Source organism: Myotis brandtii, unplaced genomic scaffold (assembly GCF_000412655.1).
Source record: "Myotis brandtii unplaced genomic scaffold, ASM41265v1 scaffold107, whole genome shotgun sequence".
In the NCBI taxonomy this organism is placed as follows: Eukaryota; Metazoa; Chordata; class Mammalia; order Chiroptera; family Vespertilionidae; genus Myotis; species Myotis brandtii.
The window spans coordinates 2992731-3019664 of NW_005353629.1; the positions used below are offsets into that span (position 1 = coordinate 2992731).

The 26934-nt window shown below is 46.3% G+C and overlaps 1 protein-coding gene across 2 annotated transcripts in view; it reads left to right on the top strand.

Moving 5' to 3' along the window:
* The window catches only part of CDH2 (cadherin 2, type 1, N-cadherin (neuronal)), a 143479-nt gene that overhangs the window by 59480 nt on the left and 57065 nt on the right, over positions 1-26934 (top strand). The window contains exon 1 of one of the 2 annotated variants that reach the window (XM_014541399.1): positions 12049-12064. The exons of the other annotated variant lie outside the window; for it this stretch is intronic. Within the exon in view, the coding sequence (XP_014396885.1) occupies position 12064 (1 nt within the window). The 5' untranslated portion in view covers positions 12049-12063. Of the gene's footprint in view, positions 1-12048; positions 12065-26934 lie in introns of those variants that run through there. 2 annotated transcript variants of the gene reach the window in all.

The window sequence follows — 26934 nt, forward strand, 5'->3', positions numbered from 1 at the left end:
AGCCCAGACAAGTTCTTAAAAAACGTTATGCACGTGAGAACGGGTAGCACATCTGCAAGTTTTATCGACCTATCCACTCATTTTCTTTAGCTTTTTTTTTTTTTTTTTTTACTGATTAGGTTGAAGGTGGATGGATAAATCCCATCCATTTCATCTGGTCTGTGACAACACTCCCTAGAAGCCCTGTTGTCTGAGACGCACCCTGTAAGCTGCAGAGCACTTCCTCATGCCGGGTCTTATTTTACAACTTAATCTGATTGGCAATGTGAGGTCTCCTCTAAATTATGAGTTATGTCTACATACCTTCCCCTCCGAACCACTTTATGTCAAACATTATTATTTTGGTTCCTGATCACATCTCTGCATTCATTCTTCACGTTTCGCTATGGCATCGCTATCGGCGTGTTTTAAAGAAGTCGTTACCTGTTTTAATCAGCTATTAAACAGATTCTCCCCGTGAGTTTTTACCTTTTCCAGGTTTCTTCTAAAAGTTCCATTCCCTGTTGAGGGAGTTCCCTGCAAATTTATTAAAGATTCCTAACTGTCCTCATAATGCAGGAGATGGTCTCAGATTACTAGACAGTATCAACCTGTTGTTGCTTAGTAGTGCACTGTGTTGAAGTTAGACTGTAAGGCATATCTGAGTCTCTCCAATTGTTGAATGGGCAATAGCCACCTCACAACAAACGCTTGGCTGCACCCTTTGGGACAGTGTGTTGGCTTTATCCCATTCTTTTTTTTTAAATAAATATATTTTATTGATTTTTTATAGTGAGGAAGGGAGAGGGGTAGAGAGTTAGAAACATCGATGAGAGAGAAACATCGATCAGCTGCCTCCTGCACACTCCCTACTGGTGATGTGCCCGCAACCAAGGTACATGCCCTTGACCAGACTCGAACCTGGGACCCTTCAGTCCGCAGGCCGACGCTCTATCCACTGAGCCAAACCAGTTAGGGCTATCCCTTTCTCGATGACCTTAAGTAGGGTGTTGTGAGTAGCTGCGATGGAATGCTCTCTTAATTAGTAGAAGTCATTATGGACAGATATCACATTCTGTATTGTTGTGGGTCTGGTGAGACACTGAATATCTGCAGACTGCAAAACATATGCCGAGCGATGCTTTTCCTTCTTGAAATTCAGATTTAAATTCCTTCCACTGTCTCTGTCTGTTGCCTTCTTTCCTTGAGCCAGCATTGACTAGGGCTTGTTATGTGCCAGGCCTGAGCTGGGCACCAGAGCCCTTAAAGGAAAAAGGCATCACTATGCCCTTCCATTTGGGGAAGTATGGGCACAGCATGTTACATATGTGCGTAAAATATGGACACAGCCTGTTACATACGTGCATGGATGCTAGAAGTGATGGAGTTTTTAAAGGTTGTCCTTGGAGCACACTTGGGTGGGGGGGTCTCTACCTGCCAGGTTTTTCGTGAGGGAAGTGGCCCTGGAAACATGCGTGGTCACTTGCCAGGGGGCTGGATTAAGGGCGTTCCACTCAGATGCGCCACAGGAACAAGGCAGAGGCAGTCGGAAGCATCGGATGTGCTGCTGAGTCTGTCCTGGGTGTGAGTGGAGTGGAGCTCGCTAACAGGTGTGATGAGAGGCCTGACCGTAGCCATGGCCCGTTGTCAAGGGCTTGTGTAGCAGCCGGAGAGTGCGTCTGTATTTTCTAAGCAGTGGAGATTATTCACAGGTTTAAACTGGAGCAGCTTCAAGTTTTATTTATTTTTATTTATTTTTATACGAGAACCCAGATCTTAGGGACCTTCTGCTCTCTTCATCACGGCAGGCTTCCTCCTCATTCTTTTTTAAAAAATATGTTTTTTTTAAATTGATTTCAGAGAGAGAAAGGGAGAGGGGCCGGAGAGTGCGTCTGTATTCTCTAATCAGTGGAGATTATTCATAGGTTTAAACTGGGTCCGCTTCAAGTTTTATTTATTTTTATTTTTTAGAAAATGAGAACCCAGATCCTCTACTCTCTTCACCACACCCGGCTTCCTCCTCAGTTTTTTTTTTTAAATAAATATATGTTTGGTGTTTGTTTTTTTAATTGATTTCAGAGAGAGAAAGGGAGAGGGAGAGAAGGATAGAAACATCAGTGATGAGAATCATGGATCGGCTGCCTCCTGCACGCCCCCTACTGGGGATCAAGCCTGCAACCGGGCATGTGCCCTGACCTGGATTGGATCCATGACCTCCTGGTTCATAGGTTGCCGCTCACCACTCAACCACGGAGGCACACATGCCAGGCAGCTTTGAGTTTTAGAAGGACGTATTCGTTTCTGTCCGGAGGGTGAGTTGGGTAGCATAACGAAGGCTCTAGGAAGCTCGAGTCCTAGAAAGAGGTGCAGAGGATCGGGTGCCGGGAGAGACAGGAGGATGGGTCCCAGAGAAGTGAAAGGGGTAAAGTCTGCCGGGCGAGGGGACCAGCGGGTGGGGAAGGGAGTCTCAGATTGTCACGCTGGAGGCTGGTGTAATTTAGTTAGGTGGCGCCATTCCTCAAGGTCTAAGGGTGTCGGACAGTCCAGGTTGGGGGGAATGAGCAGTGCAGGTGTGGATCTCCCTTTGGGACGGGTTGCATTTGAGGTTTTTCCACATGGAAAGACCCACAGGCACTTAAATCTGCGACTCTGCATCCGAGGCAAGGATTTTGGATGAGAGATGCAGATTTAAGTTATGAAATAAAAACGGGCCTCCTTTATTGAAAACATTCAGTGTGCTAGAGCCTGTGCCAGGTGATTCTATATGTGTAGTCCTTTTAAATCTTTAATATAACTCTAGTAACAAGGTATTTTCATCTTCACTTTATTAAAGAGTAACCGAGGCTTAGAGAGGTGAGGACACTTGTACAAGCTTCCACATCTCATAATCGGCAGGCCTAGTGTTTGAAGCCAAACGCATCACTGAAATAATGTTCATGGTCTTTTCCATGATCCTGTTCAGTGGTGATTTAGGAAGAATGGGAAACAGATAAGGAGGTAGGAACAGGCCACATGTGTGTACTGGACCCGGGGTGCCATAAAGTGAATAGTGGGATGTTGGTAGATTTGGTTTTTATCTTATTGGCAGTAGGAAACGTTGAACGTTTTAACAGGATGATGAGAGAAAAAGGAAATGAATTCAAATGAAGCCTACAGAGTGGACTAGTGGGAGGAGATGCGATTGAATGTTCTTGTGGGTGCGAGTAACAAAATGAACGTAAGCAAAAGGGTGCTCTATTAGAAGAATCCCACAAAACTCTGAGAAGCGAGGTGAGAGGTCACCAGCCAAGGAGTGGAGCTGCTGTGGAGTTTCCCTTCCAGGGTCCTGCTGGACATGAACACCCTGTCAGCAGGTCCCTGTAGTTTCCTGTCTCCGTTCAGAAGTCCAAGAGGCCGAGAAAGAAATGAGTGGTCCAGCCATGGGGGGGTAGGGGTGGGCATAAGGGGATCCTGTCAGCCCAGATCATTCCCTGGTAAACACGGCTTCTCCCACTCCTTCTGGCCTCTTGTGCAAGGATGTAGGATAGTCATCTCTTTTATCTTTATTTGTTCACTTGACATGCAGTGATATTTTAATGATCATTAGAAGAATAGTACTGGTGGGATATTTATCTCAGGAAGAATAGCCATAAAGTGTGAAGTGAAATGCGATGTAATGAAAACTCAGTGGCATCAACCACTGAAGAACTTAAGTGCCCTTAGAAGTCAGGAGTCTCCGTCAGCTCCTGCAGGTCCAGCCTGCTCTCAGAGCTCCACACGTCGCGCCCCGTGGGGAGGAGCGGGTGCTTGGGCCCTTCTTTGTTGGGACTGGGTTCCTGCGAGAAGCGACTCCTGGTGACTGTGTGTTCTGATTCGTCTTCTGTTTGGGAAATGACAAGCATTTCCTCGTTTCACAGGCTTCAAGCAGAAAGAAGGGTAAACTGCTTTTAAACCTGAATTTTCCGCAATAATTTGGTTAATCAATGCAAGTGTTTTCTTAATTTTCCTGACGTGGTTTGTGTGTGTGTGTGTGTGTGTGTGTGTGTATTTTTGTTTGTTTATTACTGTGTTCCTCAGGCTCAACAGTGCCTGGTACATGGTAGGTGCTTAGTAAGTGATTGTTGAATGAATGAATGATGTTATTAGATATGTTCAGTGAGGTGATTGTCTCCTTGTTTTCAACATGGAATAGAATTTATCAAAGTTTACGTGTGTTCAGTGCTCAGGGAGTGTGATGTCAGACCATCAGTGATACCCCAACTATAACACTATTGTAAAGAGTGGATTTAACGATCAAACAGATCACCTTAGGCGTCATCTGAGGCAGGTTAATCATGGAATTACCAAAGAACCTCTCACTTAGAACACACTTAAGGCAAGATAATAGAGCATGATTTCAGTAATTCCAGGGATATATTACTGGGTCCTAGAAAAGCAGAGAAGCACCCTGGTCAGTGCGGCTCATTTTGTTGAAATGTCGTCCCATGCACCAAAGGGTTCTGGGTTTGATTCCCGGTCAGGGTACATACCCAGGTTGCGGGTTCCATCCCTAGTTGGGTCACATGTGGGAGGCAACCAGTTGATGTTTCTCTTTCTTTGTCTCCCTTCCTTTCTCTCTATAACCAATGGAAAGCATATCTTAGGGTGAAGATTTAAAAAAAATAAGTAATTAAATAAATAAATAAATGCAGAAAACCTTACCCTATGAGTAAAGAGAAATCAGTTGTTCTAATGTTCAAAATTTTAAGTTTCCTTCACACATATAGTCAAATATATTAATAATAAAATCTGTGAATAAAATGTGAAAGCACATATATTGTTAATAAAAAAGTGCTTTATTAGCAGTTTAGTTTTTCAAACCTACCAGCCCTTTTAGTACATTTCTGTTTCTCAGTTCTCACTGCAAAGGGCATAGCACAGCTTAAGGGAAACTACAGAAAGCGAAAATACATTTTGGCTGTTAATTAATTTCTTGCATCAGTAAGTTATATTAAAGATTTCAGCTATGAGATGAATAAAGCCTGAGATTTCCCTGTGTATCATGGTGACTGTAGTTGGTAACTGTATTGTGTAACTGAAATTTATAAAGATGGTTGAACTTAATGTTCTTATAAAGATTATATATATATGTATTTGTGTGTATATATATATTTACATATGTATGGTGGTAGTAGTGTTAATGAACTAATGGGGGAATCATTTCACAATGTGTTTGTATACCAAATCATCACAGTGTACATTTTAAAGCTTAACATTTTATTTGTCAATTGTACCTCAGTGAAGCTGAAAATTATACGTAGATATAAATCAAATGTAATGCTACTGAGAAAATTGGAAACATTTTGATGGAATGGTATACTTTTGTGTATTTATTTTTAGAAAATAAATTTTATTTCATTCATTCTTACCATTATTGGGAACTTGATAAGCTGATTATCCTATATATTAAAAACCTAATATGCAAATTGTCCCCTTGACCGGGAGTTTGACTGCTTGCTATGATGTGCACTGACCATCAGGGGGCGGTGCGGAACATGGCAGGCTTTGGCAATGTGACGATGGCAGCGGGCAGCAGTGGAGACGCTGCCGGCTCCATTGGGCCCCGATGAGAACAGGACCGTGCCGGGATGGTGGAGCAGGTGGGCGGGTGGCGCCAGGCCAAGGCAGGTGATAGCGGAGCCCGATCGCCCCACCGATCACCCCTCAGATGGTGACCAGCGGCAGGGGGTGGGGCTGCCACCCGGCTCCCAGGCGCTGAGGGAGCTGGGCAGGGGCCCGATGACTCAGGCGGAGGGGGGCGCCCAGGGGCCCAGGGGCCCAGGTGCTGCCCAGAGGTCAGCTGGGACCTGCCCTTCCATGCCAGACACTCCCGCTTCGATCGCCAGTCAGGCCTAGGGACTGCACCCATGCACGAATTTCGTGCACCGGGCCTCTAGTGAATTACAATAAATGGTGTAGAGTGTAGGCTTGTAGTGACGTGCCAGACAGGCAGCAGGTGGCACAGGCACCGGCTCAGTTCAGAGACAGGTACAGAGTGACAGGGAGGCGGGCCCTTGCTTCGTCATGCTTCGTAATTCTCTCCAGAATGAGCCGTCGGTTAGAAATGGGGCAAAGAGGTAGATTGGTCTCCGGCTAATTCTTCCTTAATTTCTGTGAGCCTGCTAGCAGGGTTGCTGGAGCTGCTGGGACATGTTTCCCTGTTGTCATGGACACTTAGCCATTGAAAGCACGCAGACTCCTGCTGACTGTCCATTTTTTCCCATTGCCTGGTGAGTCTGAGGTCCGCTTCAGGCTTTGACTAAAGGAGAAAGCATTCAGTGGAAATCCATTGTTCTTACTTCCTAGGAAACGTGATGTATGATTCCAGTGAGAAAGTAACTGCATTCTGATTTTTTTTTTTTTTAGAAAAGTGAAAAATACTCATGAATCCCGAGTGTCGAAGGATATCTTATTTTAAGTAGAATGGACAGCTTTTCACTGCGGAAAACCACATTTATACACAGGCCAATTAAAAGAGAGTTTCAGGAGTGGAACACATGACAAAGATTTTATTATTTTATAAATGTATGATCTAGTTACAGTTCCGAAGGGAAAGCTGCTTTCATTCATAAAGATGTTAATTTGTGGCTCATGTATTTACTCTCCACTGGTGCTCACCACCGGCTTCCCTCCCGTAACCAAAATCTTTGGAATCCCACAGCCAAGTTCAAACACTTGTGCCACCACTGTGTGACCTTGACCCTGGCCCTTTATCTCCTGCTCCGAAATAACATCTACCATTTAAAGTTGCTCTGAGGATACATGAGACGGTGTGTGTTGTGTGTCTGGCATAATCGCGGAATCAATGGACCAAAGATCATTTGATCTGGGAACAATGAACCAGAGTCCTTGGGGTGGTTGGTCTGCCCCTCGCTGGGCGTGTGTGCAGGGCGGGCCCTGGAGTTCCCCATCTTGGCGTTCTCTATTTAATCTGGTCCCACCAAGTGGGGGATACTGACCACTGCAGTGAGGTTTGCGGAAATCCACATCAAAGCCCAGCTGCACTCTGCTCAGCTCCCACTTTATAAGCTTTTCTCTGCTTTTTGCATCTGATCTGATCGTGTTCAGGTGGTTGCCAGTCTTGCTACTTGTGGATAATTTTGTTCCTGACACTTCGGTTGACAGGAGGCAAAGCTGAGAGCTTTGGTGTTGCAAGTGGATGGTAGGAACATGGTTTTTATGGGCGTGCTGGCCCGAGAAAATGAACATGCTCCGCTCATCTCAGAACTTCACCGCTGGGGAGGGAGTTCACTATTGGGCTGGCGCGGTGGCCCCGGCCCCGCTGGCCTGGTGTTTGGCGTCTGGCTGGGTCAGAACCGTGCTCCGCCCTCTGCCCGTGGGAAGGCGGTTGTCACCCGGAAAGTGCTGTCGTGCCATCGGGGGTCTCGTTGTCACCTGGATCAGACAGTCATGCTGAGATGGTTCCTTTGCTCCGAGCAGGGTCTCAGCCATAAAGCTAAGCAGCCGGCGAGGCCCCGCGGGCCCCACACGTGCTGGGACGTTCACTCCAAGGCCCTGTGCACAGATGTCAGTCACCTTCCCTCGTGCGTCATTGGCTCCTACTGAGACCACAGTTCCTCTTCCTCAGCAGCACCCTTGGCAGATAGTCCCAGAACCGAAACGGGTTTCAGCTTTCATTGGGGTTCGGTGCGTCCCAAAGGGGTTCCCGCCTGTGGCTTGCGTGGCCCCTCCGCAGTGTAAAGCATCACAGATCCGGCGAAGTTGGCGCTGGCTCATGGCTGGGCGTCTGCTCCTCTCCCTTCTGGAACCGTCGATGCTGATGGACCTTCACTCCGCTTGGTTTGTGTTGAGGGTTTCACTGTGATTCTGTTTCGTAGTCACACGAGACTACGTTTTAGGGCATTGCTTCTGCCTCTAACGAGTAGACTCGGAGGAAAGTTACCCTTACGGATCCGTAGTGAGTAGAACTTGACGTGAAAGAGCGTATGGACACTGAGGCTGGGCGGTGCAGGTGGAGCAGAAAGCAGGTATTTCTCACAGGCGTGGACTCCCTGTGAGCGAGGCACCCGTCACGCACGCCCTTCATTTGGGCCCTAACAGTGGCAGGGTGCTGCCTGCTGCAGCTGGGGGACCCAGGCAGGTGGCTTCCTCCCCCCGAGCCATCATGATCAGTGCATTTACCGAGTGGGAATGGGAGGGGCTGCTGACTCCTCCCGGAGTGAGCTGTGAGGACCCAGTGGTCCTGTCTGTGCGGTCACTGGAGTCTCAGCCCGCCCCTCAGTCCCGGGCGGACCGGAAGGAGCAATGGAGGGATGCAGCCTGGCAAACAGGGCAAGTCAGGCCTCCAACTCCTGACATCCTGGCATCGTGTGTCAGAAACGTGGACTCAGGCAGGAGGCCGGGAGTGTAGGCTGCGTGCTCACCGGAGACCGTCCTCAGTGGCTGTGGCACGGGGAGACAAGAGGGACCCCGAATGGCATTACTCCCAGGGCATCGATCTCCAGAGCGCTGAGCAGGGGACCAGAAGCCTGAAGGCGGCTCACAGAGGCCACGGCCCTGGGTGTTACACCCGAGATGGGGTGTTCGTTCTCAGTTATCACTGCTGCTTCCCGAGATTTCTAAGCTCACAAGGAATTGCCACACGTGCACAGGAGTCACAGAAGCTGAAAGTGTTTTGCATGCAGTAGGCACACACCTGTTACTTCCTTGGCGATCATTTGCACCAGCATTTGAGCTTAAGGATTGTTGTTCTGTGACTTTTACATGTGAAAGAGGCACGAGCCGGTTAGAATATGGTGCAAAGGAAAAGCAAAACAAGTCACCGAAGGCCCACGAGTAAAGAAACTAATGAATTCAACAAGGAGGAGAATAAGACGAGGGCTGACACCCGTGTCTGTTTCCCATCTTTTGGGAGAGATGTCTGCGCACAAGATGGGTCTCAGATGTTGTCTATCAGTGAGACAGCTGAACAAGATCATCTCCGCGGGAGATTCTAGGTTAGACATGGCTTTCTCCCCGAAGACTCCACCTCATTCCTAGAACCTCGGTTAGGGAAGTGATTTGTGTTTCTGTGTCTGTAATGAGACTAGGAGCAACTCCAGGGAAGGGCTGTTTGGTAGTTTATGAATCTTCTACACCTCGCCCGGGGTCAGGCGGTCAGAAGGTGCACAATGCATATGCTTCCGTAATGCTGAATTAGTCAGCAGTTGTCAGAAAGTTGTCTGTCGCCCTGGCCGGTGTGGGTCAGTGGATAGTGTCGGCCTGCGGACTGAAGGGCCCCAGGTTCGATTCTGGTCAAGGGCATGCACCTTGGTTGCGGGCACATCCCCAGTGGGGGGTGTGCAAGAGGCAGCTGATTGATGTTTCTCTCTCATCAATGTTTCTGACTCTCTATCCCTCTCTCTTCCTCTCTGTAAAAATCAATAAAATATATTAAAATAAAAGTATTCTGTCGCCCAGCTGGGTACAGCTCAGTGGCTGAGCACTGACCCAGGAACCAAGAGGTCACCGGTTCCATACCCAACCAGGGCATATGCCCAGGTTGTGGCCCCACCCCATAACAAAGAAACAGAATTTCCAGAGGATGAGGCCCAGAAATCAGGATTTTAAAAAGATTCCCAGGTGATTCTAATGTGCAGCCAAGGTTGAGAACCACTGCTCTATGGCTTTCTCATGAACTGGGAGTTAATTGTTGAAGGGGGGCGGGGGCGGGGGCGGTTCCAGAACAAGAGGACACATCTGACAAGCCATTGCTGAACGCAGTTCCACCTCCAGGTGGAAGACCTGTCTGAAACCCCCTGCAGTGAAAAGCACTCTTTAAGAAGCTGCATCTGCCCATTAGCAAAATGATTCTCAGGCTGGTGGGCACTTAGCATCTCTCCTTTGAGGAGGAGTGCATTTCTTTTGTAAAGCTGCTTTGTATTTTAACAAGTATCCACAGGCACATTCCTTTGGCGATTTCATCTCGGATTCAGACCCAATTTAGGGTCTGAAAGCAGCCACTCACCCATCTTCATCAGCTGCTGGGCCTGCTGGGGGCTCCCAGTGCTGCTGGCTCCCAGTGCTGCTGGCTCCCAGTGCTGCTGGCTCCCAGTGCTGCTGGGCTCCCAGTGCTGCTGGGCCTGCTGGGCGCTCCCAGTGCCGCTGGGTGCACAGGCACATGCATGACCGACTTTTCAGCCCAGTCTCTTCGTTGGAGGGAGCGGGAGAGCTCCCGGAGTTTTGCCTTCACCGATTGCTAAGTAGCCGGCGATGGAGGGGAAGTTTTAGCTGAAAAAACCAAGACAGACCAGGCATCTTGCAATAACGGAAAGGGAGATCTGGGCTCACCAAGCAATGCCGTGTCACCCTGAGCGTTGGTGCTCAGGTGGGTGTGTGTCCAGCGGGCGGAAGGAGCAGTAGCTTAGGGAGGCCTGTGTGGGCCGAGGCGGGGCAGGACCTGAAAGGGGTCAGCGAGTTGGATGTAATGGCGCTGCCGGAGCCCTGGCCCCCGGTCAGAATTCCATTTCCATCAGCCGGGAGGACTTCATCCCTGTTCTCATGCTGACACGCCTGTTATGACGTTGTGCGCTGAGCAGGGAATCATGGGAACTGGGATCTGGGAGGCATGTTTTCACTCAAGATCTGTGTGTGCATCGTTACTGAGAAACCAAAGAACCAGGCAGACCTGAATGTTTTCCTTTCAGCACCGGAAATCGCCCGTTCAGCCCCTCGGACAGGGACTTAGGGAAATTGGAAAACAAAGTAGCATAGATGAGAGGGCTTATGTACAGAGCGTATTTTTATACTTCAAACCAAGAATTCAGTGATTCTGTGAATTCCTGTTATTACAAAATCGGCAGTGGTGGGTGGGTGGTTGGGTGGGAAGAGACCAACCAATAAACTTGTCTGCATATATGCATAACCCATGGAGGATAACAATGGGGTGGCGAGGGCCTGCTGGGGGGAGGGGGACAGGAGAGGGCTGGAAGAGGTTAATGGGGGGAAAAGAAGGACCTATGTCAGTGATGGCGAACCTATGACACGCGTGTCAGAGGTGACACGCGAACTCATTTTTTTGGTTGATTTTTCTTCGTTAAATGGCATTTAAATATATAAAATAAATATCAAAAATATAAGTCTCTGTTTTACTGTGGTTGCAAATATCAAAAAATTTCTATATGTGACACGGCACCAGAGTTAAGTCAGGGTTTTTCAAAATGCTGACACACCGAGCTCAAAAGGTTCACCATCACTGACCTATGTCATACTTTCAACAATAAAGATTTAAAAAATAAAATAAAAGGGAAACCTCATCACAAAACTGTACAAAGATATTCTGGGGGGTTGGGGGGGAGGGGACGTCAAGGAAGGAGTGTTTTAAAACCGGATCTCCCCTTTGCCTTCGTAGGGGTGCATTCTGAGTTCGCACATTTGTATTTCAAAACAAGGTACCCGTTTGTTTTCTAATCCAGCTGGTGGAACTTTCAGCAACTTACATGTGGCCTTTCTCTGTAGGGGAGACATGTTTTCCTACAAACTGTAGGTAAATTAAAATTCTACATAGCAAATATTTGTTGTAGCCAACTTCATACTTTTTTGTCATACTCTCTTTAATCTTGTTCTTAAAGGTCAACTTCAGCTTTTTAATTTCTTGGCCTCATTTCTCTAATCCCCACTGTGCTGATCGTAACGTTACCATAGTTCACAAGTTTTGCTGGAGAAATGTAGAGACTGTGTGTTTCTTGATGGTGGAAAACTTGCCCAATTCCCTTTTATGTTTCCTGTTCCTCTCTCAGTTCCTATCTTGTACGAAGCCATATATGCTTAGGCATAGAACAGAGAAAAAGCCAGCATAGCATGTATCTATGAAAGGGAACTTTTAAAAATGAAAAGCATTATTAATGTTCCTTTAAATTTTAGTTCTGGTGCCTATAGTTTAATAAATCTAATTTACTTTATGCACGATTAATGTGTATTTAGTTGCCGTAAAGTGTTTAAGAAAGTTTCACATACTTTTTATTTTAGGATCTACCTTGAACTTAGAAGACTTTGCCAAAAGGGAAGTCAAGTTTAAAAGTCATTGACAATGACTCATCGTTAATTAAGGGGTCTGTGTTAACATAAAGTAAGTCTACAAGTCTGAAAAATGAAGGTTAACCTCATTAGTTTTGCAAAAATTTGCCAAACATCAAGGGATTTGAAACCGCCTGGAAAAACAATAAGGTATTCAACAAAGTTGCTTGTGTTAAAGTCTGCACAGTAATCCATGAAATAATTATCAAAAGGTAGTGTGTGCATATAAAACAGGCTGCTCAGAAAAATGACTTTGAACCTGAGAGAAAGAATGCTCTGGTATTAAAAGCCAAAACTTGGAATAGAATGCTTATGTGTGGCTATTATGATAAGAACTGAATAGAGAATTTCTGCTGTATAACAAATCCTGAGTTTAGTTTATTAGAAACTTTAAAATATGTCCTGTAAGAATTAACTTAAACTCGTCAAGTTTATCTTACTCGAGGAGCATTTATCCCACCAACATTGTAAATTAAGAGAAACTATGGATTGTGCCCTTGGTTATCTCGAATGCCTATCTTTATTTTCCAAAGTTACACCTGTTTTGTAGTCCTTACTACGTAGTTCCAAAGAACTGTTCTAAAGAGGAATTTTTTTTTTACCTGTTCTCATTGACATTGATTATTTTCAGAGGGCACAACACACAGAATTTGAAACTTAAAAGTATTGGTGTCGTTTGATCTTCAAGGATTTATACTCATGAAAACGTGGTGATGGAAGACTGAACTCTGTTTCATGGAAAGAAGGCGACTGGTCTGCTGTAGGAAGCGTTGTGTGTCAAACAGCATCACGTGCGCTTTTGTGGCTTCTTGTGATGACATCTTAGCCAGAGACGGGCACCTAGGTGACGCGTCACGGTTGATTAATGCCGACGAGGGTCGTTCCTCTAACGAAGAGGCCCCTGAATAACCGAGGTGATTGCCCTCGCAGTAGCGCGGCTGCCCTTTCACAGATAATTCCATGGAATGTGATGTTTGGGTTTTACCTTGGCTTTGGGTTGTGTTGCTTTTAAAAGCTGGAGAAACCTCCATTGAAGATAATTTTATTCCTGTAGGAGTTCTCCTTTGCTTTATGCCCCAGAGAAGCCATTGGCTTTCCCTTACAACCTGCTCAACAGCAAGAAAAACAGACACAGAGCAACGATCGTGAGAGCGGCGTCGGCGGTGCCGGGCACCCCGGGACCTGTTCCGACGTGGGGTTTCAGACGCCCGTGTGCATATTTTTAGTGCCGCCAAGTTGTCAGCAGCCGTCGGGTGAGAGCCCCACACTCCCGCCGAGGAGATGAAGACCCAAGGCTGTTTAGAGCGAGTCCGTGTGGTGGAACCATAGCAGGACTGGGTTTGCTGGCTGTGGTCCACTGCTTATTTCATTTTACTTTTATTTTTTTACCTAACAAAAGAAAAATGGCTGCTATCAACAAATGAGCAAAGGACAAGTGCTGGCGAGGATGTGGAGGAAAGGGAACCCTAGTGCACTGCCTATGGGCATGCAGACTGGTGCAGCAACTATGGAACACAGTGTGCAATTGCCTCAAAAATTAAAAATGAAACTGCCATTTGACCTAGCGACTCCACTTCTAGGAATGTATCCTAAGAAAACAGAAACCCCAATCAGAAAGGATATATGCACCCCTATGCTCATAGCAGCACAATTTACAATAGCTAAGACCTGGAAACAGCCCAAGTGCCCATCAGTAGACGAGTGGATAAAAAGCTGTGGTCCATTTACACCATGGAATACTATGCACCAGTGAAAAAGAGGATCTCTTACCCTTTGAGACAGCATGGAGGGACCTGGAGCGTGTGATGCTGAGCGAAATAAGCCGGTCAGAGAAATACAAGTATCACATGATCTCATTCATATGTATAACCTCATGAACAAAATAAACTGATGAACAAAATAGATCCAGAGACACAGAAGCATGGAACAGACTGTGGAATCTCAGAGGGTAGGGAGGCAGGGGGGAGAGATTAACCAAAGAACTTATATGCATATATGCATAACCCATGGACACAGACAGTGGGGTGAAGGCCTGGGGAGAGGATGGAAATGGAGTGGAGGAGGTCAATGAAGGAAAAAAGGGGATATCTGTAATACTTTTAACAATAAAGATAATTTTTTAAATGATAAAATATCACATTATCAGCGCCATTTCTTTCTGTTCAAAGGAAAGGATGCTATGTCGGACTAGTTGAGAGTATGGTTCAATAGGGTTTAAAATTATCAACAATAATCAACAAGGATCTACATAAGTATCTAAGGAATTAAGTGAACTAAGGTGGGGATGATGCTTCAACTATTATTACCTAAATTAACTGGGTGGTTCCTAGATTACCTGGGTGGTGCACAGTTCTGACCTTTGCTAGTACTTCAAAGGTTACTAGCTTTTGGGGGTCTCTGTCTAAACTCAGCTAGTGAAGACAATGAATGGACTCCGGCATCTAATGAACAAAATAAATTGATGAACAAAATAGATCCAGAGACACAGAAACATGGAACAGACTGTGGAATCTCAGAGGGTAGGGAGGCAGGGGGGAGAGATTAACCAAAGAACTTATATGCATATATGCATAACCCATGGACACAGACAGTGGGGTGAAGGCCTGGGGAGAGGATGGAAATGGAGTGGAGGAGGTCAATGAAGGAAAAAAGGGGATATCTGTAATACTTTTAACAATAAAGATAATTTTTTAAATGATAAAAAAAATCGCATTATTAATGCCACTTCTTTCTGTTCAAAGGAAAGGATGCTATGTCGGACTAGTTGAGAGTATGGTTCAATAGGGTTTAAAATTATAGTGTTTTATTGAAGATTACTTATAAAATACATGAGATTAGAGTTGGCCTTTGTACAAAGCAGGGTTTTTATTTAGTGTCTTTTAGCTTTATTAATAATTCATCTCATTAGGTGGGGAAGTTGCTGCTGTACTGTACTCCGAATGAAAGTGCAGACCCAGCGCCCCTGTTGGTTGGGCTGTAATTTATACAGGACGTGCTCGTTATATAATGAATCTGATTCCTCTATGTGATTTGTGGAATCAATCCTGTTTCTTTATAATCACATCTTGCATATTAGATTGTGTATTTTTGCATAATCCCCGTGTTTTAAAAGTGCCGCTGATGGTCTTTCTCATATTAACCGGTCTGACCCAGGGGCCCAGGAAAGGGGAAATGCTGAGCTTTTTTATAAAGACCACGGGGCATTTACATTTTAACACGTCATCCTGCTGTCAGACATGCGTGTCACACACACGCTGCCCTCACCTCTGTGAGCCCGTCCGTGTGCATCAGTGACTAGATCTTCAGTTGGCGCCTTTGCTGACACCTCCTCTTCCAGACTCAGGGATTTCAGTTACCTGCAGACTGCCTTCCCCCAGAGGAGACTTCCGCCCATAAAAATCCCTCCCCACAAAGATAGTTTGTCCTCAACGCACCGAGCCAGACAAACTAGCCCTCGGAAACAGTCCTTCACAAATGCTCATCCTTACCAAAGGCGTGGAGCGGGGGCAATTGAGCTGGTCCAGGCACCGCTCTTATTCATTTATTTAAATTTATTGCTTTTTATTGCTTTCAGAGATGAAGGGAGAGGGAGAGAGAGAAACATCAATGATGAGAGAGAATCATGGATCGGTGGCCTCCTGCTCGCCCCACACTGAGGATCAAGCCCACAACCAGGCCTGTGCCCTGACCGGGAATCAAACTGTGACCTCCTGGTTCATAGGTTGACACTCAACCACTGAGCCACGCCACTGGGCAGCCCCGCTCTTGACAGAAACATGGCTGCCTCTGTGAGGGCAAGGTCACTGCCGGGCTCTGGCCCCGTTACTGGCGAAGCCCCTGACTGCCCCTCCCCCCACGCAGCCTGTTGAGTCCTGCGATGCTGCCGTGTCCATCACATTCTCACTGATTGCTTTCCGCCCCTCAAATATGAATGTCAGGAGCTTTGGTTTTGTCCATATTGTTATGTGTCATTTAACTTTACTGTTAGTAATTGCAGGCCTTTCCTGCTGAATGTAAACTCTAGAGATCAGGGACCTTGCAGCATCCAGCTCTGCCTGCACCTTAAATGGCACACCAGGAATCAGTTGGATAATTTTCGTTTTGACCAGAAATGGAAGTGTCCCTTGGCCCTGAAATGTGTGTGCCCTGTGAGATGACCCCAAGAACTCCAGTCGGCAATGCCAGGCCACCTCTCAGTGTGACAAGGTAATTTATACCTGTGGTCTTTAGTTTCTCTCTGTGTAGAGGCGAGGAATTACTGTATGAACAACAAAAAAGCGCATGAAAGTATTCGGATCATTGTAGGTTAGGGGTGGGGAACGTGCAGCCTGTGGGTCGTATAAGGCCTGGGAGATCATTGGGTCTGGCCCTGCCATGGCGTTAGGGGTGAGTTGATTAAATTTTTAACCAAATACAGCAGGCTCACTTTTAAATTAATAATTTTGCATGGCCCGCGAATGATGTCATAGATATCCCAATGGCCCTTGGCAGGAAGAAGGTTCCCCACCCCTGTGATGATGTCCAAATGAGGTACATCACAAGCATTCTGAACTCCTTACCCAGAAACAGCAGTGATCCTATATAATACAAGGGTAATATGCAAATAGACTGAACGGCAGAACAACCAAACAACCAATCAAAGCGTAATATGCTAATGATATGCTAAGGTTGCTCAACCGCTCGCTATGATGGGCACTGACCACCAGGGGGCAGATGCTCCTACCGGTAGGTTAGCTTGCTGCTGGGGTCCGGCCAATCAGGACTGAACAAGATGGGCCAGACACGCCCTGGAAGCCTCCTGCAGTCCCTCCCCGGCCTGATCATGCACCGGTGGGGTCCCTCAGCCTGGCCTGTGCCCTCTTGCAATCCGGGACCCCTCGGGGGATGTCAGAGAGCCAGTTTCAGCCCAATCCTGCAGACCGCTCCCCTTGGGAGGGCGCCAGACGCAGGGCTCATGGCTGGTGAGCACTGCTGGGGCAGCACAAGCCTCTCTTGCTCAGGACTCATCCCAGCAGGCACAGTGGGGCTGGGGTGAGCGTTCCGCTCGGCAGGTAGGAGCTGCAGGCAGGGTTGGACTGTGAGTTTCGACTCGATCCCTGCAGGCCAGCCAGAGGGACCCCACCCATGCATGAATTCATGCACCAGGCCTCTAGTGAGAGTAATATTTGACTACTTACTCCATTCAGAGCATTGTGCTAAACACTAACCTTATATGCGTAGATAGGTGCCCACAAATACGTAGAAAACAAGTTAGTGATGTCATTTACTTGTGCTGTTGGCTCTGAGAAAGTGGGCACAGTACCCACCTTCCCGCTTTCTCTCCTTAGAGGAAGGCATCCTGTCCCCACTCACTGAAGCAAGGTCACCATCGGCGGTTGAGAGGCTGAGCGCACAGGTTTCCTTGTTAGTTCTCACTTGTCCCCAGTTTTGAAGGGACTTGGTGCGTTCCTCCTGCACGTGTTCAAATCCCAGTGGTGTTGGAGGCCGTGTGATGTTTGAAAGACAGTGTGGCGGGGGTGGGGGGGGGTGGAAAAATTAAGGAAAAGTAACCTTAATTGGCACAAAGTCTATAAAGACCAAAACGAACCTAACAATCTTTTCCCTGGACAGTTGACTGAACTGCTTGCTGGTTTTCCAGGGTTTTTTTGCTGCTTCTACTCTTTTGATTTTTCCTCTCCTCCATCGTGCCTTGTGTAATATTTCAAATATACAGAAGAGGACCCGCAGCAGGAATTAATTTGACCTGTTGGAGGGGTCACAGGTCAGCTGGCCTATGTGGATGCAGCAGCCGGCGGGGGGTGGGGAGGGGGGAGGCAAGGAGCAGGGGGTTCCCAGCGGGGCTATGTTAAGGATTGTGTTCTCCGTTAAGGATTTTGTTTAGCCGGATCTGATTTATGTGTTAAAAGGCCACCACAGGTGTCATGACGAGTGGGACTGATCGGCCACTCAGAGGCCCCAGACGTGATTCAGTGCAGATAATGGCTGGTGATTAGAAGGCAGCGGTAGAGGTGATGAGAAATGGCCCTTTTGGGGACATATTTTGAAAGTAGAGCTGGCACGACTTTCAAATGGATCACATTTGCAATGAGACAGAAGTCAAGATCGACCCGTAGACGCGTAGCCTGAGCAGTTGGGCTGCACTGTTCCCGGGGAGTTTGCTGGGGGCGGGAGTGCATCAGCTTGGCTCTGGCGCCGGTTCCGGTTCCGCGTGAGCTGCCCGTGGAGGAAGCAGGAGGCCGTTGGATGTGGAGCTCTCCATCTCAGGGGAACCGTCCCGACTTGAACATACACAGTCAACAGTCCTCGTGCTGCCTGTGGCTTTGAAAACCTGTGGGCTGGCTGCGATCCATGGGGTGAGAATGTCGAGAAGGGAAGGTCCTGGACTGAACCACGAAGCATCTTAGAGAGATGGAGGAGTTGGCCGTCGGACCAGGGGGCCCAGAAGGTTCCATGAAATCAGTTTCATGTGGAGTCCGTTAGGTTCCGGCGGTTGATTTTTGTCAGCTGTCCTTGGTAGCCGATTTCTGGATGCGCGGCAGTTTGGGGGTTGCAGGCTCCTCGTGAGTGGGGTTTGGTTTTCCTCTCTCAGCCTGCCCTTGCCCAGACCCGCCCGGGCCCCAGCCGCTTCGCATGGTATCAGGTGGCACCGGAATGCTGTGCCCACTTCCGCTCACCTTCAAGCCTCTCTCCTTTGCAAATTGAACTTGCAGTTGTCCCTGCCTGCTTTCTATCCAGGTAGCAGCTTACATTAATTCCATTTCTGGGTATTCACCTAATTTTTGAGACAAGATGTTGTCTTGGTTTAACTCTCTAGACTTCATTGTCGTTGCTGTGTATTTGGAACAAGGTGGTGTGGTAGATGCATAAAAAACATGGACCCACGCCATGCTATCCTGCATACCTGTATTTCTGTCTGTTTTTGGTTCTTATATCTCTCTTTTCTTATTTTATTATTATTTTTTTAATCCTTACCTGATGCCATGCTTAGAGAGGGGAAGGGAAGGAGGAGAGAGAGAGGAACATCGATGTGAGAGAGTAACATCGGAACATCGATTGGTTGCCTTCTGTATGTGCCCTGACCTGGAATCGAACTGGCAACCCTTCGATGCTCAGGACGATGCCCAGCCAACTGAGCCACTCGGCCAGGCTATATCCCTCTTTTTTTTAAAAAAATAGTTTTTTAGGTGAAAACTTTACATTTCATAACTGTTTTATCATTCCCATCTAGATGTGTGTGTTTTCTGGCATTGTGTCAATTATTTACATCTGAAGTTTTATTTCATTTTTATGCCTCTGGAAGTCAAAGGTCCACTCCAAGTTGATTTTTGAAAATGGAGTTTTTAATGTGTTATTCTCAAACAGGAGCACTTGTGGAGGCTTTTAGGCTGGAAGGCATTCTGCTTATCTGCTTACCAGAACAGAATGAGGGCCTTGGCTTAGCCTAACTCGGTTATTGCAGCTAATGCAGACTTTGGGAAAAGCTGAGTTGAAAGCAGATAGTATGTGCCCAGGCTACTTGCCTTCACATCAGCGTGGTTAATGTAATAAAGACCCTTTAATACCGCCCGGCGTATTTAATGGGGCAAATTAAATGGGCGAAATCTTTATCTCTGTAAAGTTTAAAGCCACCTTGACCCTCCCTGAGTGTACCTGAGGGCCGGCCATCAGCGCCACCAGGCAGGGAAGGGAGGAGAGTGATGGGCCCGGCAGAGCCCTCACGCCCCTGAGATGTTTCCCGCTGAAGCCACGGCCAGCAGTGCGCAGGCCACGGCCCAGGTCACAATCAATCCCGTCCGCTTCCATGTAATTGAGAAGCGGAATCGTTTCTCCAAGAGGAAATGTCAACCCACTAATGAGGGGGAGGCTGATGACGGTCCGTGGAAGCGGCTATGCCAGTGGTTCTCAACCTTCTGGCCCTTTAAATACAGTTCCTCATGATGTGACCCAACCATAAAATTATTTTCGTTGCTACTTCATAACTGTAATGTTCCTACTGTTATGAATCGTCATGTAAATCTCTGATATGCAGGATGGTCTGAGGCGACCCCTGTGAAAGGGTCGTTCGACCGCCAAAGGGGTCGTGACCCACAGGTTGAGAACCGCTGAGCTATGCCAACTGCTGGCGGTGTGTTCACAGCTTGACACCCACCGTCTGGGGCTGGGATGGAGGGCGGGGACCTTTCGAAGAGAATTTTTTGGGTTTTCGTTTGTTTTACACCAACGGAAGCATTTTGAAAGGACGGCAGCTCTGGACGCTGTACTGGTGGAGGAAGCATGAAGGATAACGTCTGAACGGCAGTGGCGTTCAAGAGAGCGTTATTCAGCTTACGCGCTTACACGTTGTGTGAAATCAAACGCGTGACCTGTAAATAGCTCTTGATCACTGGGATGTTAGTGCATTAAAATCACAGCCCACTTTTGAATGACGTGTCAGATCAATTGCCCTCGTTTCCGTGTGGCTTCGTGTGGCAGATCAGAGCGAGTTGAACTGGATCTAAGACATACTGTCTGTCTAGGCTGTTGGCAGGGTACGCTCATGCTACGTGAACAGCTGTGTCGGGCTTATGCAATCATGCCTAAAAAGGTGGACTGAGACAAGAATAAAAAGATGGGCTGGGAGACGGTGTGTTTTTCCAGGTTACACAGTGATACTTATCCAGTAATAATGCATGAATGGAACTTATATTAGAATGTGTGAATTGCTCTTTGGTACTTGAATTGCGTTGGTAACTTAGGGAATTTATGTAATTGCTTTGAGTAACTTCATTGGCTTTATGAAATAACTAGTCACATGGATGAAATTTTTATGGAATCCCGCATATATTAAATACTTAATGCACATGTTGCTAATGTTCAGAAAGCATAGCCTTTAGAAATAATGTGCGTAATATTGTGGGGTCTGGTATTGCTTTTGCTAAATTTTTATAGTTTGCTGTCTGTAGAACGTCCAACTTCACTATGAAGTGGTTTCCAGTAGGTAGTGAACTGATGTATCTTTTGGGGAAATAGGCAGTAAGAATTGGGAATTCAGCTTTTAAACTATAAGTTATATGTTATTATGGCAAATTTTCAAGAGCTGTTTTGTATATATTATTTTCTTCGTATATGACCATGATCTTTTTCTCCTAATAGTGTGCACAAAGAAATTAATATTTCTTAAGTTGCTCTAAGTGTTTAGGATAAAATCTTACTGGTTTGTTTTGTAACTTTACAATCAGCAAATGGTTTTGGATGTGATAGTTTAAGAGTTCAGTGGACTTGAATCTCAGTTATTGGGATACCATGTCATACCAGTAGGGCTAATCTGCTTAATGAGCACTGCATTCTATGTAGCCCCTTTATTCAAGTTCCATAAAACATAACACATGATTTTTATCCTGGTGTGCCCGCATCTTATAATAAAACATCTGTCTTTTAGGGGGACATTTATTCTTTCCGGTCTCTGTGGCACCTTTTGAGGCCACATTGCTGAATTGATTTAGTTACAAGGCTTATTTTTCCCTTTCTAGTGGTGTTTTTGCAAACTCCAGTTAAGAATTTCTGTCTTCAGTAAAGTTTACTACAAAAACTCTTTGATTTCTGGTTTCAGTGAAGTTTATTACAAAAACTCTTTAAAAATTACCATCTCACAAAAATTGTAAACTAGGGTCCTTTTTATTGTTTAATTGAGATGAATAGTCTGAAGCATTGGGCTGACTGAATTGCATCAACTTTCAGAGAATAATGACCGCCCTGTTGGGAAGTTTCCACACACCCTGTGCCCCGCCAGTCATTCAATCAGAGGCGGTGGCCCTGCAGTGCAATCTGTTCATGAGCACATTCTGCAGGAAGGAGACCAATTCTTCCCGGGCACGGAGAATTCTGTATCTTTCTAGCTAGATTCTGTCAGAGGAAACCATTTCTGTTGACTTTCATGGCATAGAGATGCCTGGAGGAAGAATATCAAAGAAGGAAACAGCAACTTACAGTCTCTGTGAGCTATTAAAAGGCATAAAGGGAGAATGTGATCATTCACTGCTTTTTCAATAGTATAATATAGAGAATTGTATGCACAGCATCATGGGACTATTGAAAGTCTAAACTTCATAGTTTTGATGTCGTGGTCATTCTTTTTTTTTTTTTTTAAATATATTTTATTGATTTTTCACAGAGAGGAAGGGAGAGAGATAGAGTGCTAGAAACATCGATGAGAGAGAAACATCGACCAGCTGCCTCCTGCACATCTCCTACTGGGGATGTGCCTGCAACCCAGGTACATGCCCTTGACCAGAATCGAACCTGGGACCTTTCAGTCTGCAAGCCGACGCTCTATCCACTGAGCCAAACCGGTTTCGGCAGTGGTCATTCTTTTAGATCATCTCTACGGCTTGTTTTTATATTTTTCAGTTTCATATCAAAGACAAATATCATAGATCTTTACTCCTTTCTTTTATTTGTGGCAACTTGTATACAGGTGTTAGCTAAATATCACATGACTTTTTGGAAAGGAAGTGAAATAACAGATTCTCTAATAGAACTCATGTGGAGAATAGTATGGAGTTTCCTCAAAAAACTAAAAATGGATCTCCCATTTGACCCAGTGATCCCACTTCTAGGAATATATCCCAAGAAACACCAATCAGAAAGGATATATGCACCCCTATGTTCATAGCAGCACAATTTACCATAGCTAAGATCTGGAAACAGCCTAAGTGTCCATCAGCAGATGAGTGAATTAGAAAACTGTGGTACATCTACACAATGGAATACTATGCTGCTGTAAAAAAGAAGGAACTTATACCATTTGCAACGGCATGGGTGGAACTGGAGAGCATTATGCTAAGCGAAATAAGCCAGTCAGAGAAAGATAAATATCACATGATCTCACTCATTTATGGAATATAAATAACAACATTAACTGATGAACAAAAACAGATCCAGAGACAGAGAAGCATCGATTAGACCATCAAATCTCAGAGGGAAGGTAAGGGAGGGTGGGGGTAAAGGGGAGAGATCAACCAAAGGAATTGTATGCATGTTGATAAGAACACATGTAATACCTTAATAAAGAAAAAAACTTAAAAAAAATTTTTGTTGGGGTTACATCAAGGCTTTTACGAATGAGAAATATTTTTTTGTTTTATGAACTTAATCTACAGTAAGTTTGATTCCGTTGTATTTCATGTCATAGAAACTTTATGCTAATTTGGCTGGACTGAAAGGGGTTAGGCCCCTCACTCAAGCTGGGTCTTCGCAGATATGCTGGGCTGGGACGCGCTGTATTCACAGGCACCGTCCATCTTCTGAGCCCAGCACAGAACCCCACTTCCTCACGCGGAGCCCATTGGGAGGCAGGCGACCCTTCGGGGCAACTCTCCATGGGGGGGGGGGGGGCGATGCTCCCTCTTCCCAGCTGTTTCATCTTTTTGTTGTTCACTTTCACCCAAGGATATTTTTTCGTTGACTTTTAGAGAGAGTGGAAGGGAGAGGGAAAGACAGAACATTGATGTGAGAGACACATACCAATTGGTTGCCTCCTGCACATGCCCTGACCAGGGCCCGAGCCAGGGAGGAGCCTGCAACCAAAGTACGTGCCCTTGACAGGAATCGAACGTGGGACCTTTTGGTCCACAGGCCGACGCTCTCTCCACTGAGCCACACCGGCCAGGGCTCAGGCATTCCCTCTCGTGTCACCTCCGTTTCACATGTTCTCTCATGGCTGCCCCTGTGGAGAAAGAGGGTCTGGACTCTTCAGTGCTCCTGCTGGGAAGTGGTGTGTGTCACTTTAGCCCCCTGGTCGTCATGACCAAAGCAAAGCCCGTGGTCTTGCCTAAGATCTAGGCAGACGAGACGGGGGCCTTTCTCAGTGTCCGGGAAGGAGAGAGAAACGGGAACTGCTGGTGACTCAGTCATGCCTCCCGGAGCCTTCATATTCCAGAGTGTGGCCACATACGTGAGCGTTGCCCGAGAGAAGGCCAGGAAGGGGCCAGGTGGGCCACAATAGCAAGGTGCTAACGCGTGACGGCATCTTTATGATGAGACAGTTTACTAATGAACTGGCAACGCGTAAAATACGCGGCATAACTAGCACTGAGTGTGGGAAGACAATGCAAAAAGGCAGAGGCATGTGTAGGAATAAAAATATTTTGCAGTGTTTCTTAGAACAGTTTCTAAACATGACGTGATGTTTTACTTGAGCAAAAATTGTAAACCATATGTTAATATTTGCACCTTTTTATTCATATGGTTTATGTAAACTGCTAATGCATTTAATATGGCAGATCCGTGGTTTTCTGTGAATATTTTATAAGGATATTATGGTTTTATGGTTAACATTAACTTGAAATATTGCTTTAACAGTAAAAGGTACTTCCCTGATGTTTAATTTTGTATTAATCATGTTAACACAATAACTACATGTTATGTAAACTATGCAATAACTGTAATAATAAATTTCCTGTTTAACATTATGATGTTTTTAGCCAAAAAAAAACCCCCATTTAATTCTATATAGAGTAGTTTAAATAATAATCTATATATATAAAAGCCTAAGTGACCATTACGACCAGTCGACTGAACGACGGGTCAATGTGCTCCCACAGCCAACCTCCTGCAGCCGGCCAACCTCCCACGATCCCTCCCCTGCAGAGTGAGCAAGATGGCCCCGATCAGCCCTGATCGCCGGCCAACCCCACCCATGCACGAATTCGTGCACTGGGCCTCTAGTTAAATAATAATCTGGTGGATCAAGACTTTTTTTTTAGTCGTATAAGGAAATTTCCTTTTCTCTTATGTTAATGAAGTCTAGAGTTTCTGCTTTGAGTGGGGGGTCCCTGTCTGAACATCTTGCGTGTGCATTAGTGGGGCGCACCTGTTACAACCAACAGGGTACATTAACTGAAGTCCGCAGGTGACAGCAGGATGCACTCTGGGTTGTACAGGTCCGTGAGTTCTGACAAATGCATAATGTCATGTATCCACCGACTGTCCTACAAAATAGTTTCACTGCTAAGGGTGCATTTTAATTATTATTTTTTTATGTATTGTCACCTTTTCTTCAAAAAACACATGTTAAAATAGGATGAGCCCGGCTGGCATGGCTCAGTGGTTGAGCGTCGACCCATGAAGCAGGGGGTCACGGTTGGATTCCCGGTCAGGGCACAGGCCCCGGTTGAGGGCTTGATCCCCAGTGTGGGGCGTGCAGGAGGCAGCCGATCCATGATTCTCTCTCTTCATGGCTGTTGTGGGGTTACCCATTGTATGCGTTTGTCAGGGCTGTCCTCAAATGATACGAACTGGTGGCTTAAACACAGAAACCTCCTTTCTCACAGCTCCGGAGGCTGGAAGTCCAGGACCGAGGGCCAGCAGGTTCGGTTTCTCTAAAGACCCTCCTCCTTGACCTGCACATGGCCACCTGTTGCTGTGTCCTCCCAGGTCTTTCCTCCATGAACATGAGTATCTGTGTCCAAATGTCCTCTTCTTATCAGGACACCAGTCAATTTGGATGAGGCCCCACTCATATGAGCTATTTAACCTTCACTACCACTTCAAGAGACATGTCCTCATTCCAGTCATGTTCTAAGGTGCTGGGACTTAATACGTCAACCTGTGGATTTGGGGGAACATGACTCCGTCCATATCGCCCATTGAAATTAGTATTTTAACTTGTGACTGGAAAACAGTGAAACGTGGCTGTCATTGATTAAACATGTGAGCCAGGCCCTGTACATGCCTCACTTCGCAACCACAAGAAGTTATAACTGAGGTTTCACCGATGAAAACCTGGTCAGTTGGCAATGGACTCGTTTTCATTAATGGTGTTGATTCCACTGAGTGTGTGTACAACGGGAATTATATCATATGAAACGTTTCCGTGAAGCTGAGTAATGCCCAGAATGTTGCTTATTTTGTTTTAACATTAGAGCAAAGGAGAATGAGCATTTGTTTTAAAAGCACAGAATGATTTCATAGCATATGTATTGAACCCGTTCATATTGGTTATAGGTTAGGTCGCATGGGGGTGATAGAACGAGTAATTGTCTCTGAATCACCGACTTTTATGCAGCTTCCTCCAAAGGGCTCTCTCCAGTGCGGCCCGTCGAGCTCAGCCCCCTCTCGCTCAGGGGATGCGGGATGACCCGTGTAGGAAAGGGCACGTTTTCTTGGCTGACGCGACGCGTTTTTCTAAGGCCTCCTTCGTTTTCTCCTGCGTCACTCTGACACCTGAATCAAGTGGGCAGCTGAGAACCAGAGTAACAGAACGGTCAGTCCCCAGCCACAGCGAGCGAGCGAGAATCTTCCTCTGCTTGCTGGATGCGCGCCCCAGCCGTCGGGGGCTCCAGCCGCCTGCCCCGTAGGACATTCAATGAAGAATTCCTTTTGAAGATGCTATTGACGGTAGCATTTTCCAAGACCTAATGTGGCTTCATCCTCTTCACAAGCCTTTATCTAACCTCTTTGCCATGTCTTTACCTTCATTGTTTATTTAAGTTATTTCTCAATAACTTAAGACGCGTGTATTTCGATTCCTTTAGGCTTTTGGAGGAGGAAGTAGACAGGGAGTCAACTAGCCAAGGGCACAGGAGTCTCTGGGCTTTCTTTCTCCTGTTCCGTGGAATAGAAATAACGAGCCCCAGTTCGGGAGGCAATAGTTGAGGTTCAAGTAGATTAGCTAAGTGTCTTGTTCAATGCCTGGCTTTCATCAAATACTCCTTCGTTTTCTTTCACTACCAGCAGCCTAATACAAAGCCAAATTGTTTGAAGCCCCTGCGGTATTGTGTTTCCATGGACAAGAAATGTAAAAACAAATTAAAAGTAAAATGAAAGATGCAGCGCCTCCTCAGGTGAGGGAGGGTGTAGATGCTGTCTTCTGAGGGACATCCCGTTGATGGTGTCTGCACTGCGGCCTGCAGGCCTGGCTCTGGAGCTGTGGCGTGGAGAATG